Raw genomic sequence first — 18,131 nt, 5'->3', positions numbered from 1 at the left:
AGCGGTGAGTGAGCATTCAGCATTCAGCTGGTGATATGACTCAGTGTGGGGCGGGGTGGTCAAGGCCAGGCTTCCCAGGAGAGGTGATATTTGAGCTGGTCACCGAGGGACCAGTGGGTTAGCTGGGTAGAGGATGGCGGTGGGGGTGCATGGAGGACAGCATCCAGGCATAAGGAACAGAGTGTGTGAAGGGCATTTGGTGGAGCAGAGAGGAGGCCAGTGGGGCTGAGGCACAGTTCGGTAAGTCACGATATGACATCTATTTGGCAAATCCAGTGGAACAAGAGAAGAGGTGTGACACTGGAAGATTTTAAGGATTTTATTTTATTTTTTTTAAAGATTTTATTTATTTATTTGAGAGAGACAGAGCGAGAGCACAAGCAGGGGGAGTGGCAGAGGGAGAGGGAGAAGCAGGCTCCCCGTGGAGCAGGGAGCCCGACGTGGGGCTCGATCCCAGGACCCTGGGATCATGACCTGAGCCAAAGGCAGACACTTAACGACTGAGCCACCCAGGCGTCCCTGGAAGATTTTAAGGATTTTAAGCAGAAAGTAACAAGACTTAAGCTTGAAACATACAAACAAAAGTTGACTTCTGGAGAACGGATTTTAAAGGGACAAGCAGGGAAGCAGGGATGTGGGTTTGGAGGCAGGTGTGTGCAGGCAGGGGAGGTGATGGTGGGTCAGCCTCAGTAGCGGCAATGAACTTGGAGACAAGCTGGACAGACTGCAGTAATGAGAAATATAAAATTTTGGAGCTGGAAAGCACCTTCAACAACAACAACAACAACAACAACAAAAACAACTCACCATTAATCAAAAGAATAGAAAAATAAAAACAAATAACAGATAATCCTTTAAAGTCTGCATTAAAAGAGCAGGGTAATCAGTTTAGTACCAAGGCCCTTTAATATATTTTTTAAAGATTTTATTTATTTATCTGACAGAGAGACACAGTGAGAGAGGGAACACGAGCAGGGGGAGTGGGAGAGGGAGAAGCAGGCTTCCCGCGGAGCAGGGAGCCTGATGCGGGGCTCGATCCCAGGACCCTGAGATCATGAGCCGAGGCGAAGGCAGACGCTTAACGACTGAGCCACGCAGGCGCCCCGGCCCTTTAATATTTTTACTGCATCAAAGAAGAGCCTTACAGAGAAATGGTTGAGGGGGAAGAAAAATGAGAAATGGGAGCGAGTTGGGGGGAAAAGGAGAGAGAAATGGAGAGGAAGATAGGAAGGTGTGAGTCGGAGAGCGGAGGAGAGGTGGGTCGGAAGGACTTGTGGGCGAGGGGGCACGGGGGTGACGCCGCTGGGCTCCCGGGGCAGAGAAGGGGCTGGAAGGTAGACCTGGAGGAAGGGGTGCGCAGTGGGATGTGGAAAAGGGGGGACGGGGAGAAGACACGAGGTGAGGGAGGGATGAGTGAATGGAGACGCTCGGAAGAGATGTGCGCGGGGAGTCCCGGGCAACAGTCCGGGCGGAGTGAGAGCGGAGGCCCGAGGGCTGAACCCAAGGCCACCCCGGAGGGGCCGTTAGGGAGGACAGCACACACAGTCCGGTCCAGGTTCAGGAAGGAAAGGGAAATGGGTGCATGGCTGGAGGGACCGGGAAGTGAGAAAGTGGAGAACAGGTCTGGAGAGATTCCAGGGGAGGGGAACGACGGGTGTGGCCAGGAGTCGGACCAGGCCTTACCCGGCTCCCCATCCTTTGGGGGGGGGGATAGTGACGGCCGGGAGGCGGGGCGCCAAGGGCCCAGGCACTAGGTTATGGCAGGGATAGGAACTGGAATGGAGAGTCAAGAAGGTGGGGGTGATGCCTGGAAGGCGGCTCTCAGCAGGAGAGTAGTACAGGAGTGCGGCCGGCCGGCGGCCACGAGGCGGTGGCTCTGGGAATGGACGCTCCCAGGAGGCTGCTAAGTGCGGGAGTTCGGAGGGATCGGAGCTAGGGTTCCTGAAGCTGGGGACGGTTAGGATACTCAACTGGGGAAACAAAACAAACGAAACAAAACAAAAAACAAAACACGAGCAGAGGGTGGGGGCGAAAGCAGGGCGGGACAAAGAGCGCCTGGAGTAGAAACCAAGAGTCCCTGCGGGTGGGGGTGGGGTGGGGAGGCGGAGACAAGGGGCCCGGGGCGTCCCCCCAACCCCGGTTCCGCAGGATCCCAGGCGCACCTGCTGTGCAGAGGTGAGGGGGCATCCTGGTGCCCGAGGGAAGTCCAGTCTAGAGGGGCTGACTCTGAGCTTGGAACTCCGGGGAAGCCTCCACCTCCTCCCCACCTGCAGTCCCAGCCGGGCAAGAGAAGGGGTGTGACCCTGACGCTCAGGTTTCTTCCTCTTCACCTGGGCCAGGACTTCCGGCTCAGGTGAGTGTCCCTTCGGTGACGTCAGGTCACTCTCGGCCGCCCCTCGGGCCCGGCCCGCCCCGCGCTCCCGGTCACCGCGGGGGCGCGCCCCTGACGCCCTACAAATACTCAGGTGCGCCGCACCTGTCCGCCCGCATCCGCCCGCTCACGGCTGAGCAGCGTCTCTCTCGCTCGGCGGCCTCGGGCCGACAGTCCGGGGTACTTTGGGGACCTCCAGCCCCCAGGGCCGCGCGCATATACTACCCCTCCGCCTTTTGTTTGGATAGGGTCGCCGGGAGCGCCGGAGGGGACCGCCTGGCCTTCGCCGATCGCTTCTGCGACCACCAGTCCTCGCGCGGAGCCTGTTCCGTGAGCTGTGAAGACCCTCGATCCGCCGGACGGATCGATTTGTGTTTTCTTCGGGTGACAAAAAGATTTGGAATCACTTGACCCAAAAACTTCTCTTTGGGTGACTTAAGACTCCACTGCAAGTTGTCTTTTTGAGGGGCTGACCCTCCAAGCTTTGTCTGTTTTACCGCAGGGTCGCCCGCCCGGCGTCCCCAATCTTTTCCGAGGGCAGACATGGCCAATTCGGGCCTGCAGCTGCTGGGCTTCGCCATGGCCCTGCTGGGCTGGGTGGCCCTGGTGGCGTGCACCGCCATCCCGCAGTGGCAGGTGAGCTCGTACGCGGGCGACAACATCATCACGGCCCAGGCCATGTACAAGGGGCTGTGGATGGACTGCATCATGCAGAGCACGGGCCTGATGAGCTGCAAGTCGTACGACTCGGTGCTCGCGCTGTCAGGTAAGGCCGCGGGGTCGACGGGGCGGACGCGCCGGGGCCGAGAGCGGGGAGCGGGGCAGGGCGCGGGGTCCCACCGCCCGACGCCCGGCGTTGCCGGGGAGCAGGCCGGGCGGAAGAAGCGGAAGCGGCCGGGCAGGGGCGCGGGGAGGGCCGCGGGCCCGGGTTCCAGCAGCTGCACGTCGGCCCGCGCCCCGGCCGGCCGGGCTCCCTTCCCCCCACCGCCCCCCACCACACCCCAACCCCAGCGCCCGGCGGCCCAACCCCCTCCAGCGCTCTCCTCCCCGCGCCGGCCCGCGCAGGTGGCGGCCTCCGTCTCCCACCCTCTCTCCCGGACAAAAGGCGGCGCGGGGCGGAGCGCGCGGGGCTGGCGGAGGAGCCATGCGCTCCGTCAGACTTGGGCCGCCGCCTGCGGCCTGTAATCTTATCGGCTGATTAGCCGAAGCCACAAACCGGGTGGCCACGATAGCGGGGTCAGCGCCGGGCCGCGCGGCCCAGCGCGAGGGCCCCAGCCGCCGCCTCCACTCCCCGCCTCGGGCCCCGGCCCCCTGATCCCCCTCCGGGGGCAGTTTCGTCGAAACCCTTGAGCCCCGGGCGGGTCCCAGGGCCGAGAGAGGGCGGGGCGGGAAGGCCGCGGAGCCGGGAGGGGCGGGATCCACCCGCTGCGGCCGGGGCTTGGACGCCCAAGGGGCCCCAGGCCTGCGGCCGGCGGCCACCCGAAGGCCGGAGCCGTCCGCACGCCCAGCAGTGAGGGCGTCCTTCCCCCTTCCCCGCAGCGGCCCTGCAGGCCACCCGAGCCCTGATGGTGGTGTCCCTGGTGCTGGGCTTCCTGGCCATGTTCGTGGCCACCATGGGCATGAAGTGCACAAACTGTGGGGGCGACGACAAAGTGAAGAAGGCCCGGATAGCCGTGACCGGAGGCTTCATTTTCATCGTGGCAGGTGAGCTCTCCCCCTGCATCTGGGAGTGAAGGTGTGCAAGGTGCTGGTCTGGGGGGGGTCTCCTAATAACGTCTGAACCATCCTGTCTCCAGGTCTTGCTGCCTTGGTGGCTTGTTCCTGGTACGGCCACCAGATTGTCACAGACTTTTATAGCGCCTTGGTCCCCATGAATCTTAAGTAAGTATGGGAGCCCTGCCTCCTAAGGGAACGCCAGATCTGGATTCCTGGCGTCAGGAACGGCAGGGTTTCTGACCCCAACCCTCTCTCCCCCTAGGTACGAGTTTGGTTCTGCCATCTTCATTGGCTGGGCAGGGTCTGCTCTGGTCATCCTGGGAGGTGCCCTGCTCTCTTGCTCCTGTCCTAGGAGTGAGGGCAAAACCGGGTACCGTGCACCCCGCTCCTACCCTAAGCCCAACTCTGCCAAGGAGTACGTGTGAGCTGGGACCCCCTGCCCCAGCCTGGCAGCCTCTGGTGTGGCCAGGTACCAGAAATGACCTGGGGCAGATCTCAGCCCGTGGGTGGGGTGTGGAGCAGAAGCCTTGTCACCCCAGCCAGGGGTACCATGTACAGTTCCCCCCGGGGGTGGGGGTGCGGGGAGGGGAGGAGGGCTGAGGGAGACAAAAAAGAGGGGGATTGGGTGTGCTTTTTGTACAGTAATAAAAAAGTATGTTTTGGAAAGTAGGCTTCTTTTTTTCCCCTTCAGGGCCTCTGCTTTCTTCCAACCCAAATCCTTGCAGGGAACCTGGAACCTTTAAATGCACCTGCTTCGGCTTAAAACAGAACATGTACTGAGCACCAATGGTGTGCAAGGCTCTCCATGTGCCACCACTCCTTGTCGTTCAGGCCCCACCTCGGACCACTGACTCGAACAGACTCAAGTGCTTGCTTTCCCATCTCTTCCCATTCTTCAGTCCCTTCTACTCCCAACTCTTGCTTAGCTACCAAAGTGCCTTTCCGTAGAAAAATAAAGACTTTATTAGGCACCTTCCCCTAATGCCCCTTTCCCACATTCTGTCCAGATGGGAAGCTACTCTGACTCACAGGTCATGGGGCAGGGCCTCGCAAGACCCCAGAACAAAGGGGGGGGGGCAGGGACAGGGCAAGGCCAATACAAACAATGGGAGGATGGTTATGGGTCCAAGGTCTTTCTCCTCCCTTCCAATTCCAGGCCAGTCAAACATCCAAGTCATCATCTGGGTCTTCTTGGTCCAGGTCATCATATGCATCTGGCTCATAGAAGATGTGGCTGGTGGCCTGGCCAGGCCGAGGACGCAGGAGAGCCTGCTGTCTGAGAAGGGAGAAGCGGAGAGTTGGTGCTGGGGGCGGGGGGCCGGTAAGGAGTCATGTCTGCTGCATACTCTCTTTCTTCTTGGTCCGATTCTCTCTCTCTGACCTCCCTGTTTAGTTGGTATGGAAGCACCACTTGGTACTGGGATAGAAACGCTTAGACTGCTCTCCTAATGACACCTCACGTTCTTAGCAGCTTGAGGGCAAGGATCCTGCCACAGTCTTGCTTCACCCACCCACACACGGGGCAGAGAACAACAGGCATATACTGAAGCCGTTATTAACCTGTCCGCCACACCCATCTAGCTTCCTGTCCGCCGAGCCTAGAGATCGGTAGGGCCACTTCCCCAGGGTATGGGCTGGCTCAGCCCAGACTCAGATTGCTCTGTGACCCAAGGCTCTACTGGAGAAAAAAGAGACATAAAGGCCCTTTTGCCTTGTTGGGAGAATGAGCGGATAGAGAACCACTCCCCAGACTTGTCTCTGGAGGTGGACTTCAGCCCCTATAAAGTCTGGGAGGTTAACCAATAACCTGCTCTCACTCCCATCCCAGGCCCAGATGCTGGGCTCTACTGAAGAACCCAGGCACCTCACCCCTAACCTTACTTTTCAGAGCTGAACTGGAAGGGCAGTGTCAGGCTGTCTTTGGCTTCTTTCTCTTTCTTGGACAGGTGAAGGTTAAAGGTCACACGAGCTGTGGGGTCCACCTGAAGGTACAAAGGATGCTGCCCCTTTGCCTCATGGCTGGAATCCCCGACCCCACCCTCCATTCCCTTGTTCTGGCCCCGGCACCCTTAGATACCGGGGGTGTGTGAGGATCTGGGTGGGGCTGGGACTCTAGCGGGGGTCCCCCCTGGAGATCCAGGCTGAAGTCAGGCAGGATGGAGAACCACTGAGTCTGCGGAGAAGAAAGTATGAACAGAAAGGTGTTTTCCATCTTACGGAGCAAACCAGGGAGAACTCGGACCGAACTGCCCCGGCCCCCAGGGCAACTACGGAATGGGCTGCCTGCAGCTCCTGCTCGTCCCTCCTCAGCTCTTCCTCAAACCTCTCCATCAGGACCCGTTCCTTCTCCCCCAGGAACAGCTCCCAGGCTTCTGTCCTTTGCCATTTCTTGGAAGATGACACCTCCTCCCACTTAAGCTCACGGGATCCGAGTCAGGCAATCTTGAGTTCAAATCCTGGCTCTGCCACTCACTCTCTGGAGCCCTGGGTAACCTTCCCCAAGCCGCTCAATGGGGGTAATGAAACCATCCACCTCACAGGTAGCCGTTGAGATTCAGCGAGGGAAATGACGACACACGGGGAAGCGTTCCCTCACGTCAGCTCTCTTACGCTCCCCCTTACCTGCCCCCGACCTCCCGTGCTTCCCTGGGGTTCTCCTGACCTGATGGGCTGGGCGCTGTCGGGGCCTCCGTGAGAGGATGTGGGCCGAAGCCTGGCCCAATGCCCCACTCAGGGTCACTTCGGTCTGGGCCAGGCTGCTCAGGGCTCCCAGGGGGCCTGGGCCATGGAGCTCTTCATGGAGCAGGCCTAGCACTCGCACGGGCTCTGCCGGGCAGCTGCCACCTGGAGGGACAAGGAGGGTGGGGCACATTCAGGAGGGAGGCCTGGGCTCGGAGAGCAAAGGAGGTGCACACGAGGTGAGGCCACATTCCATCACGGCTCTGCTGGTCCTGACCTCCCTCGGCTGGTCTGACGGCTCTGGAGCCTGCTTCGGCCTTCACTTCGTTACGGCCGAATCTGAACATGACCCACTCGGACTTCAGTCCTCAGGAGCTCCTTCCTCACCGCCCAAGGGATGGAATCAAACCCTTCCTCATCTGCTCCTGCCTAGTTTCCAGCTTTGTCTCTTACACGCTGAACTCCTTGCAGGTTTGGGAACTATACACTGTGATCCCACTCAATGCCTTTGGTTCCCTCAACTAAATCTCCCCCTTTCTGGGGGTATTGACAAAGTGTTAGGCACTGCACCAAATACTTTCACGTTTCAGTTCTTACGAAGGCCAGCATTTTTAGGCTGAACCACATGAAACTGCTGTTACTCGACACGTATGTGGATCTGACCTACCAAAACAGGATTCCAAATGGTTCATCCCACTATTATCCATTCATCCCTCCTCCTGCTTTTATAGAGTAAACTGAAATACTGAGAGATCAAACACCTTAACACAAAGCTGGGTGTCTGATTCCAGAGTCCACTGTAGAACCCACAGCATACTTCAGGGCTAGTCCCAGGGCCCGTGGTCTGCCCAAATGTGCCTAGCAAACTCCGCTTAAGGCACTCTGTGTCTGTTCCTTTATTATCACGGCTGTTATCAGACTATCTTGTAATTGCTTATTTATCTGTCTGTGTCCTTGATGGGACTTTGAACAAAAATCTGACTAGAGTTAGTCTTACCTTCCCATCATCTAGAATTGTGCCTGACACATTGTGGAATTCTCATCTGTTGAGTGCACGAATGAAACTAATGAATAAGAAAGAACTTGGAAAAGAAACAATAAAGTGACTGGTAGATGGCATCATGGAAAAGTAGAGAACGAGAATAAATGTTAAAGAGATGGAGTAAGGCCCAATTGGAGATCTCTAATATGGTCTTTCTTAGGCTGGAAAGGGGCTTGCTCCTTGGCAGGGGAAGGTGTATGAGAGGAATAAAGGGAAGTGTCACCAGGGCGGGAGTGCTGATGGCTCAAGGCACAGAGTGCCTGGCAGACCGCAGTACAGGGAAGGTGCAGCAGCAGCCAGCTCAGTGAATCGAGAGCGATGGTGAAGGGACCAGGATCTGTCCTCCTGCACATGGCTTGCAAGGCTCCCAGGGGTCCCCCTGGAAGGGCTTCCCCAGTCCGTGACCAGCTGAGAGGATCTCTGAAGAGGTCATGGTAAATCAGCCTGCAAAGAGAAAACGGGAGACAACTTAACAGTGCCCCCTCTCCTCAGTCTTGAACTTCACCCTGTGATCTTTGGGGCTCTATTCTTCTGACTTAATATTCTAAACATTAGTGAAAGATAATACTGAGAGATGGAATATACTGATTGAAAGCACAGACTTTGGTGTCAGAAAGCCCTGAGCTCCAAGCTTGGCTTTACTACTTACCCAAGGTCATCTGACTGATAAATTACTTAATCTAAGACAGTTTCTTCAATCGTAGGAGAGGAATACAAACTGCTTGATCTTTAAAACAATGCTTGACACATAGTAAATGCTCAATAAACGTTAGCATCGTCATCATCAAATATTTCCCGAGTGGGGCCTAATATGCGTCATTCCCTGGAAGGATGGAGAAGAAGACATGACACGTGGTTCCTGCTGGTAGAGCAGCTTAGAGAAGATCAAGAATTAAGTCACACGGCACTAACTGCTGTTAAAACGGTATAGGCGGGGGAGTATGGCACGGGTTAAAAGTCCTGGGATAGGATTCAGTTGTTCCACATACCCCCTTTCTATCTTTTGCTTCTCTTATAAATGCCACCTTAACATAACCTATTGCAAGCTCCGATACAAAGTCAGGGCTGAGCAGACAGATGTGATCTACTGAACTGTCCTGACCAGAGAGTAGTCTTTTTTAACCAGGCACACAGGTGAGTTCAGGAGCCTCCTCACCTCCTCCCCACATCAGTCTATAACTTCTGGAAATTCTACCTGCTAGAGTCGTTTTACGTCTGTCCTAAACTCTCTATCGTTACTGCTACTGTTTTAAGTAGCAGACCTCTGTCATCTCTTAGTATCATTCCCAGGGATTCATTAGGATAGAGACCACTTCTGTCCCATTCCCTGTGCCTACCACAGTACCTGTTTCATAACTGGTGCCCAGTGCATATACACCTGAGCGCACCTGGAAAACTGCAGTAGACTTCCCTCCTGGTTTGTCTCCAGGCTGTCCCCCTTCCAACCCCCTTCTCCACACTGGCCACAGCTATGCTGTTATCACTCTCCTCCTAAATCTTGAAATGACTCTCACTACCTTTAGAATAACATCTAAACTCCCTTTCCTGCTCTGTAAGACCTTTTACTATGAGGTACCTTTTTATCTGTCTGGATGCAGAAGGCCTGTCGCCCTCCCACAAACAGTGTGCTTTCACATATGTGCCGAATTTGGCATAGGCTGTTCCCCCTGCCTCTAGAACAAATCACTCAGTAACCTGCAGCTAGGGCTGATGCAACTTTGGAATCCACGTCTGGATGAAGCATCATGAGATTCTGAATAACTCAGAAAGGCAGAAAATGTTTATTTTTTTAAGATTTTTTTTAAAGATCTTATTTATTTATTTGAGAGAGAGAGAATGAGAGACAAAGAGCACGAGAGGGCAGAGGGTCAGAGGGAGAAGCAGACTCCCCGCCGAGCAGGGAGCCCGATGCGGGACTCGATCCCGGGACTCCAGGATCGTGACCTGAGCCGAAGGCAGTCGCTTAACCGACTGAGCCACCCAGGCGCCCCTATTTTTTTAAGATTTTATTTGTAAATAATCTCTGCACCCACAGCGATCGAACTCACAACCCTGAGATTGAGAGTAGCAGGCTCTGCCCACTGAGCCAGCCAGGCGCCCCAGAATGTATTTATTCTCATCCTCCAGTACAGCCTCTGAGGCAAAACTACACCATCGGCCTTTTATCATGCTCTCTCTCTCAACTTCTACGCTACGGTCTGTGCTTTGGATTCTCCAGATACTCACCACTGCTCATCTCTTACGAATTTTCGCTTCCTGAAAGACCCACATCCATTCACTGAATATCTCAGTAGCTGCTAACGACCACCAGGTTCTGTGCTTGCTGCTGCAGACCACTTTCCTTAGAGACCCCACATCCAATGCACTCTCTCCCAACCTACCGGCCGTTGATACCGGAGTCAAAACCTTCACGGAACTCGTCCTCGCTCACTTCGCAGCCCAGGATGTGGACCTGCTCCCCACTAAGGCAGAGACGGAGCGCGTCACTGAGTCGGGCCCGGGCTTCCCCCCCGCGCCACCTCCGCCCCGGGGACCTCGGGGAGAAGCTGGGGGATACTCACCACAGTGCAGATTTCTTGACAAGCGCCTTCAAGAGACTGCGCCCCTCCCACTCCACGGAGTCTGGGGAGAGGGAGGGACGGATAAATAGCGTGAGAACGCGGAGGCGTCCGTCTTCACGCACCCCTGGAGGCCACCCCTAGCCTGGGACACACGGCTCTTCCTCTGCGCTTCCGCCCCGGGAGCCCGGGACGGAACCCCGGGACGGAACCCCCGTGCCTCTGGCCCTCACCCCGCAGCAGCACCAGGCCGCCCAGAGCCAACACCGACTCCATCTCTAATCCGCGTCCGGTCCCTCATCCGGCGCCCTCTGATGGCGTCACGGCCCGACGCCCCGCCCCCTCCAGGTGAAAGGGGCGGGGCGCCCACGAATCCTCCCACCACTGAGACCGGGTCTAGTCTGGAATGAGAGGTGATTATGTTCAATATCCCAGGGAGGGGCTCACGCGCAGGGGCCCTTCCCCGAGCCCTGGAGCACAGAAGCCGGACATTTTTCCCACGACTAGGGCCGGAAGAGCCGTTGGGGCAGTTGTCAGTGGGAGGGGGAGGAGGCCGCCCGAGCCCGTCCGACGGCCCGAACTTCGGCGGCAAGTGACATCACTCCGCCCCCGCCGCTGAAGGCGGGGCCTGCCTCGCTCGCAGGCCCCGCCCCGCCGCCACCTTCCGCGCTGGTGCGATACTGCGGCCTTGTTGGGCGCTCACTCGGCTTTCCTTACCCGCCCCCATAGACCGAGGAGGGGGAGCTTTAGTCCCGGTGAAGCGAATACACGTCACCACCGGAAACAGTGTCAGAGGGGAAGAGGAGGGGGGGAAGAGAGGAGGGAGCTCTTAGGGCGGTAAAATGGCGCCTGTCAGAGTGGGAAATCCAGCTGCAGAGGCTGCAGCCCCGCTCCCCAGCGGCTAAGGCACCCCCGGCTTCGGGGAGGGGGAGGCCGCTCCGGTCCAGCCGTCCGCGCCCTTCGGCTCCCCCTCCCCCTCCTTCCCCGCTCCCTCGCTCCGCCGGCCGGTTCTCCGCCGCTGCGGCCCCCGCCCGCCCTTTCCCGCGGGCAGCCCCCTAGCGCGCCTGCGCAGCGGGCCCCCCTCCGCTTTCCCCCTTCCCCTCCCCCTCCCTTTTCCCTCCCTCCCTTCTCCCTGGCCCCCTCCCCCACTGCCCCCTCCCCCAATTCTCCATCCCCTTCCCTCCTGGTCTTGGAGGACCCCGTCCTAGCCCGACCCGTCTCGGCCCGCAACCTCCGCGAAGCCGTCGGTGCCACTCCCCGCCCATGTGGGCCCCCGCGGGCTGCCCACGCCTGTCCCCCAGCTCCCGGTTCCGTTGGGCTTTCCCCTCGCCGGGGGTGGCTTTCTGAGCCGCCCGCTCCGCGCCCCTCTCTGCAGCCTTTCCTGCCACTCGGGGCCCCCGTTCCCCCTCCCGGCGGCGGGGGGCTGCCCCCGGGGGGCTGGCGGAGCTGGGCCGCGGGGGCCCCGGGGCCGGCGGTGCCGGGGTCATCGGGATGATGCGGACGCAGTGTCTGCTGGGGCTGCGCACGTTCGTGGCCTTCGCCGCCAAGCTCTGGAGCTTCTTCATTTACCTTTTGCGGAGGCAGATCCGCACGGTGAGCGGGGTTGGGAGCTGGTGGTGGGAACCTATGTCAGCGGTGCTCACGGGGTTTTGGAAAGTGTCGGGCCTCTGTTTGGGCTTGGGAACAGAGTCCTGGCGGCGGCTTTTCCCGTTAGAGAATTGGGGCACCCTTAGCTGGGCATGGGGTGGAATGGGGAGGGGGGAGACCCTTGTAGTAGAACCGAGATGGGGGGGCTAGCCGGGGACAGGATTTGGCAACTCTTGGGGGGGGGGGGGGGGGGGTGGGGCGCCGTTTAAGAAAAGCGGGAGTTGTTGTTAAAGAAACCTAGAGGAGGGAGCACCTGTTTGATGGCACCAGCCCTGCCGACGTGAGCTTGTGGAAGACCCTCCGTGTGTATTAGGTCTTGTAACAAGAAAGAGCCGGGCTTCTGCGTCAAGGGTAGGGGTGGGTGGGAGAGCATATGTGACAAACAAGCATGGGAACTTGGGAAAAGCCTTGGGTGTGAAGAAGAAACCCCTGCGGTTTGCATTAAGGGGACTCCTCCAAAAACGCCCTGGAAACTTACTTCAGAGTGTGGGTGTCTAGATTTATTGAGACCCTGGGACTAAGAAAGATGCTTTCATGTTAGGTTTGAGGGAAGGAAGCACATTAAAATTTGGGTGTCTCTGTGGGAAGATGGGCGCTTGTCGTTGTGGGCTTGAACTAGAGAGCACACTTGCCTCTCCAGGAGGCCCCAGCACGATGAGGGACACTGGGCAGTGAGGTGCCCAAGTATCTCCGCGTTCCCTCCCCAGAGCTTTTCTCCAAGGTCAAAGCTCCGTAGGCTAACCATCGTTTAATTTAATGAATGTGCTCTTGTGTTCTCCTTACCACTGGGGAGAGTCCTCTGAAAGAAGTCTTGGGGAGAATTCAGTGCGCTGAGGTGCAGAAGTTCTCTGGTCTGTCCTCTTTGGCGTTCCTCAATAAAACTTGGAAGAATAAAAGCAGCTAGGGCCTGCTTCGGCCAGAAGATTTCCAGAGGGCCCTGGGTGGTGGTGGTGGTGGTGGTGGTGGTGGTGGTGGTGTTGATGACATACTGACTTGGGGGAGTGAGCCTGGTGGCCTCGAATTCGGTGTCTCCTCTACCACTTCCTGATTTAGGGTGAGAATTGTTTCTGGGTGGTCATAGTTGTAGGCAGGGCTATTTCCCTCAAACACCTTGGCAGCCAAGAAGAATCTGGGGTCAGAGATGCTGAGATGTGTGTGGGGCTAGCTCCTGGGGTTTTCTTTACATGTTAACTCCTGTCCTCTCTGCCTGGCCTTGCTCTGAGCACACCCCACCCCCCCCCCCCCCCCCCCCCAATTTCTGTTCTGGGTGCAGGAAGTAGTGCTCCAAACCATCCAGATGCTAGTTACTTGCAAAATTGCTCTCCTCTGGGCAGCACTGACCCCACAGCCTTTTGTCTTCCCTTCCTTCCCTTCCAATCTGGTTTCTCCCCCAACCCCCCACCCCCACCCCCTTTCTGGCAGATGCTGGGAGCATTCCCTACATGCCCAGCATGTGCAACCCGAGATAGCGGGGCAGGACACCCAAGCTGTCATGGCCCTCATCCCTGCCCTCATCCCTGCCCAGGGAGAAAAGAAGGGCAGATGCCTTGGCATTAGGGGGAGAGGGGCCCTGTGGTTTGCAAGGGGGGAGCCTGGTTCCGGTGAGGCTGGGGCCTAGGGATGGACTGAAGAGCATCTGTCTGTGCTGAGGAGAAAAGAGCAGAGGAAGGGATTGCCAGGCTTGCATGGGAGAGATCTGGGTGCTAGAAATGGGAGCCTCTAGAGGAGACCTGGAAAAGCTGGAAGGTTGAGGTGGTGATGTCCTTGTCCCTTCCTCACCTCCCTCATGGCCCTTGCTTCACCCTGGCCTTCCCAACACCCTGTCAGTCATCCTGGCGGGTGGGGCTTTCCAGTGCTGTGTCCCCTGCCCTGGGTACCGGCATAAGGAGGCAGGTCAGAGGGCTGAGGTTCTCTGCCACTTGTGACTTGGCTGGTAGAGACAGAAGCGGACAGGTGGCTGGTTAAAATAGGCCTGGTGGCTGCCAGCCAGAGGAACTTAGCTGACCTGACAACCCCTGGATTCCCTCATCCTCCCTTCCCCTTAGGTACCCAAGGACCTCCTCTCCTGACTCCTCTCAGCCCACGAAGGGATCTGAGGCTCTCAGTTCCCAAAGGGAGGTGATGGGGAGTTGTCACAAAGGGTCCTCGGGATGGACGTGCAGAAGGCCATGCATTTCTTTGTTGTGGCACAGCGAGACAGTATCACGGTCAAGAGGGCAGGTGCTTGGGTCGGACGGCATGGGTACCACTCTCGCGCCACCACCGCATCGGCCCTGATACTAACTGACCGGCCTGTGACAGAGTTCTCGGAGCACAGCTGTGATTTAGACGACATGCATGCTCTCGCCGAGTTTTCATTCCAAATGGGGGGACAGACAACCAAACAAGAAAACTCCCAGCTGTGTGGTCTCACGTGGTCCTGGCTAAGTCGTGGGCTCTTCGTTGTTTAGAGACGATGATACCATCGTCAGTATCATTCTTATATTATTCTTACTAGGGTTTTGAGGGTTCAGTGAAATAATCTGCATTTACTTCCACGATGCTCGGCATACAGTGTTTCTTGTCAAGACCTCCTTGTCAAGGGTTCTGATCCCCTCTCTTGCTATTTTTAGATAATTCAGTACCAGACTGTTCGATATGATATCCTTCCTTTATCTCCTGTGTCCCGCAATCGGCTAGGTGAGTGTGCTGGCTGGGAAGACTCCTTTAAAGTGAGGTAGGGTTTAAGATGTGGGCTGGAGGTTGATTGGTATTGGTTGTGGTGCAGGTCAGGTGAAGAGGAAGATCCTGGTGCTGGATCTGGATGAGACACTTATCCACTCCCATCACGATGGGGTCCTGAGGCCCACCGTCCGGCCTGGAACGCCTCCAGACTTCATCCTCAAGGTGTGTGGGGGATGGTCATGTCTTACTCGGCTCCCACGCGGACTTCCTTTCCCAGTCCCAGAGCGTCTCGTCCCTGTCCCCCATCCTCCGGCACCTGTGGCCGCCTCAGGAGGGGGGCGGGCAGTGGGAGGGTGGGGGTGTCCTTTCGGCCTGTGCTCTGGTGCTCAGGACAGCCCCCAACCCTTCCCTGTTGATCTACAGGTGGTAATAGACAAACATCCCGTCCGGTTTTTTGTACATAAGAGGCCCCATGTGGATTTCTTCTTAGAAGTGGTGAGTTCGCAGAAATTAAGGGGAGCTCTGTGAGGAAGGAGTGGTTTCAGGGCTCTGGGAATTTAGACGACTCGGAGGAAGTAGGGGCTGAGGAGAAATGGGTATGGGCGGTTTTGGAGAGGGGAGGTTGTGGGACAGCCAGAGCATGGATGGCTTTCGGTAGTTTGGGTTCATGTGCTGATGTAATTCCGTTCTTCCACGGGCTGCCTGCTCGTTTGTTCTTGCAGCTCTGAATCTTAAGGGTGTGTGGTGCCTAAGACTCTTGAGTTTGGGGGCCTTCAGAGACGCTTGGTGTTGTTGAGAGGCTGGAAGGACTGGGCTGGAGTCCTAGCGAAAGAGAACCGTGTGTCTAGAGGAATGGTCACCTCTTCTAACCCCTCCCTCTCCCCCTCTCAATTTCAGGTGAGTCAGTGGTACGACCTGGTGGTGTTCACGGCAAGCATGGAGATTTACGGCTCTGCTGTGGCAGATAAACTGGATAATAGCAGGAGTATTCTCAAGAGGAGATACTACAGACAGGTAAGGGGGGCTTCCCTACAGAATGAAAAGGAAGCTTGGGAGGCAGGCCACCAGGGAGGGATCTGAGTTTGAGGCAGCTGCCCTGGAATGGGACCCTCTGGGGGGCGAAGGGAGGCGTATCACATAACCCCCGTGGTGGGAGTTGGCTGCCCATGGGCATCGTTGGGGCCGTGCTGTGGTCACAGGGACGAGTCTCCTCTTGATGCCCAGCTCGCCCTACCTTCCAGCACTGCACTTTGGAACTGGGCAGCTACATCAAGGATCTCTCTGTGGTCCACAGCGACCTCTCCAGCATCGTGATCCTGGATAACTCCCCAGGGGCTTACAGGAGCCACCCAGGTATGGGAGAAGGTGGCGGGTCTGGCAGGACCAGGAAGTTCTGAGGAGGGATTCTGAAAGCCTGGAGCTGGGATGCCTGGTTTACTGTGGGTCAGGATGCAAGGTGTTTCTCTTTCACATGAGACATTCTCCTCCCTCCCACGTCCATTTCATAGATCACAGTCCTCCGACTAAATTTGCTTCAGGTGAGGCACAGTGGTAATGAATTTGCCTAGGAGCTTCACGCTAACATGAAATACGGTGACTAAAAGTTGATTTTATTTTGGAGGATGAATCCGGAAGGTTTTACTTAGGTTGCTGGGTTTGGGTGGGTCAGGGAGAGGAACAATATTTTAAAGTAATGATCCCCATCCCCAAATAAAAGAAAAATCAGCCTGTCTGTTGAAGTCTCTTTTTTCTCACGCGCATTTATTTTTACCCGCCCTAGACAACGCCATCCCCATCAAATCGTGGTTCAGTGACCCCAGCGACACCGCCCTTCTCAACCTGCTTCCAATGCTGGATGCGCTCAGGTAAGGGAAGTTAGACGCTTAGATTTCTGAGGAAAGGAGGTGGGGGATCCCAAGAGGGAATAAAAGTGTGTCCTGTTTGACTTATTTATGTCTTTTCCCTGAAGAACTTAGCATTTGAACCCAGGCCTTCTTACAGTAAAGCTCATCACTTTTAGCCAGTGGGTTTTTGGGCAAACTGGACGTCCGTTTCACGTGAAAATGGTGATCATTTCCGCCCCACATCTCCAGGGAGGCCACCTAACACTAGTGTTGTGAGGACAGCAACTGTAAGGACTCTGCCAATGCAAGTTTTTTTCATCCCAGGTTCACCGCTGACGTTCGTTCTGTGCTGAGCCGAAACCTTCACCAACACAGGCTCTGGTGACAGCTGCTCTCCCCCCACCTGAGTCGGGGTGGGGGGGACGGGGGCGAACCCTCGGGGCGCTGTCTGCTGCCCTGTCCAGTGGTGAGGACTGTGTGGGCAGGTCTGCCCCTCCCGTCCCTCTCTGCCCTGGGAGCTCTGCACTCCCTCTGGAGTCTGGATGGACACGTGGGCCGGACTCTGAAGCAGCCTCACTCTAGCGTGGAGTTCATGCTCCCTGGAAACCCCAGACTGGGGCAGAAGCGGAGGCCTAGGGGAGCCGAAACTGTCCGGTGGAGAGACAGGACTGGCCAGAATGACACACAGACGCTCGGTAATCCGGGAGGCTCAAAGGAAAGCCAAGCCAGCTTTGTTGTGATTTGATTTTTTAAAAACTCTTGTACAAAACTGATCTAATTCTTCACTCCAAGGGCTGGGCTGTGGGTGGGAAACTGGGATTTTTGGGCCACTGGATTTTCCCCAAACTTGCCCCCCCCCCACTTATCCCTCTATTTTCCCTTCTTCCTAGATTCCCTTAGACCTGTAACCAGCTTTCTCTCTCTCTCTTTTTTTCTTTTCTCTTTTAAACCATGCATTATAACTTTGGAAACCAAAGCTGCCCTAGGTCCTTCTCTCTGGGTTGGGAAATGAGGGGGGGGCCTTTGTTCACATCCACCCTGTCCCCTGAGCAGAGGGGAGAGACGGCGGCATGGGGGGCAGGAAGGCTGAGGGCTGGGCAGAGATGCTGCTGGCTTTGGGGGAAGGAGCAGGGAACCTCGACCTCAGGTGCTTTGGCGGGAAGGGTCCCCGCCATGGGATGGGCGCCCTGCTGGGGAGTGGAAGGACACCTGTGTGTCCCGAGGGAACCCGAGCGGCGGGGCAGTAGCACACAGCGGTGCGAAGGGAGGGGAAAGCTGGGCCACAGGCCAGAGGGGCGGGACTTCGCCGGGGCACCGACGTGGACGGGGCAGCCGGCCGCGGCCGCCTCCCCGCCCGCCTCCCCGCCGGCTCCGCCCCCTCCCCGCCCCCGGCGCCCCCCTCCCTCCCCGCGGCGCCCCCCTCCCTCCCCGCGGCCGGCTCTACTTCCCGCGGCCGCCACGTGACGCTCCGCCCTTCGGGATCACATGATTTGCCGCAGGCACGGCACTGAAAGTGTTCCTCCGCGCTGACGTAGTCCCTACCTTTCGGACCTCTTCTCCGGTCCCTATTGGTCCACTCCTCCTCGGAGCCTAAGCGTTCTCTGCGTTTC

General features: G+C 57.3%; 3 protein-coding genes across 6 annotated transcripts; 2 read left to right on the top strand and 1 right to left on the bottom strand.

Annotated features, from left to right (window-relative positions):
* The first annotated feature begins 2,486 nt into the window (after positions 1-2,486).
* On the top strand, positions 2,487-4,996 carry CLDN7 (claudin 7). The gene is made up of 4 exons (XM_025864230.2): positions 2,487-3,137; positions 3,911-4,075; positions 4,168-4,252; positions 4,350-4,996. The coding sequence occupies exons 1-4, from the start codon at positions 2,915-2,917 to the stop codon at positions 4,510-4,512; spliced, it is 636 nt and encodes a 211-aa protein (XP_025720015.1). The 5' UTR covers positions 2,487-2,914; the 3' UTR covers positions 4,513-4,996.
* A 30-nt stretch (positions 4,997-5,026) lies between these two features.
* ELP5 (elongator acetyltransferase complex subunit 5) lies at positions 5,027-10,817 on the bottom strand. 2 transcript variants are annotated; one of them, XM_025864261.2, is made up of 8 exons: positions 10,600-10,817; positions 10,370-10,430; positions 10,190-10,270; positions 8,032-8,252; positions 6,750-6,931; positions 6,165-6,260; positions 5,969-6,069; positions 5,027-5,363 (listed from the first exon to the last, which is right to left on the bottom strand). In XM_025864261.2, exons 1-8 carry the CDS (start codon positions 10,640-10,642, stop codon positions 5,249-5,251), a joined length of 900 nt encoding a protein of 299 aa, XP_025720046.2. In that variant the 5' UTR covers positions 10,643-10,817; the 3' UTR covers positions 5,027-5,248. The 2 variants fall into 2 exon arrangements, with proteins under 2 accessions (XP_025720046.2, XP_073737711.1); XM_073881610.1 differs by lacking the exon at positions 10,190-10,270.
* A 377-nt stretch (positions 10,818-11,194) lies between these two features.
* On the top strand, positions 11,195-17,497 carry CTDNEP1 (CTD nuclear envelope phosphatase 1). 3 transcript variants are annotated; one of them, XM_025864181.2, is made up of 9 exons: positions 11,195-11,959; positions 14,626-14,692; positions 14,781-14,899; positions 15,101-15,172; positions 15,575-15,691; positions 15,919-16,030; positions 16,186-16,215; positions 16,458-16,542; positions 16,846-17,497. In XM_025864181.2, exons 1-9 carry the CDS (start codon positions 11,858-11,860, stop codon positions 16,904-16,906), a joined length of 765 nt encoding a protein of 254 aa, XP_025719966.1. In that variant the 5' UTR covers positions 11,195-11,857; the 3' UTR covers positions 16,907-17,497. The 3 variants fall into 3 exon arrangements, with proteins under 3 accessions (XP_025719966.1, XP_025719967.1, XP_073737712.1); XM_025864182.2 differs by lacking the exon at positions 16,186-16,215; XM_073881611.1 differs by lacking the exon at positions 16,846-17,497 and having other exon boundaries at positions 16,186-16,270.
* Positions 17,498-18,131: the final 634 nt, after the last annotated feature.

Source organism: Callorhinus ursinus, unplaced genomic scaffold (assembly GCF_003265705.2).
Source record: "Callorhinus ursinus isolate GAN/ISIS: 27379988/994484 unplaced genomic scaffold, GSC_fseal_2.0 scaffold43, whole genome shotgun sequence".
NCBI classification, from domain to species: Eukaryota; Metazoa; Chordata; class Mammalia; order Carnivora; family Otariidae; genus Callorhinus; species Callorhinus ursinus.
This window is presented reverse-complemented; position numbering and strand designations above follow the sequence as displayed.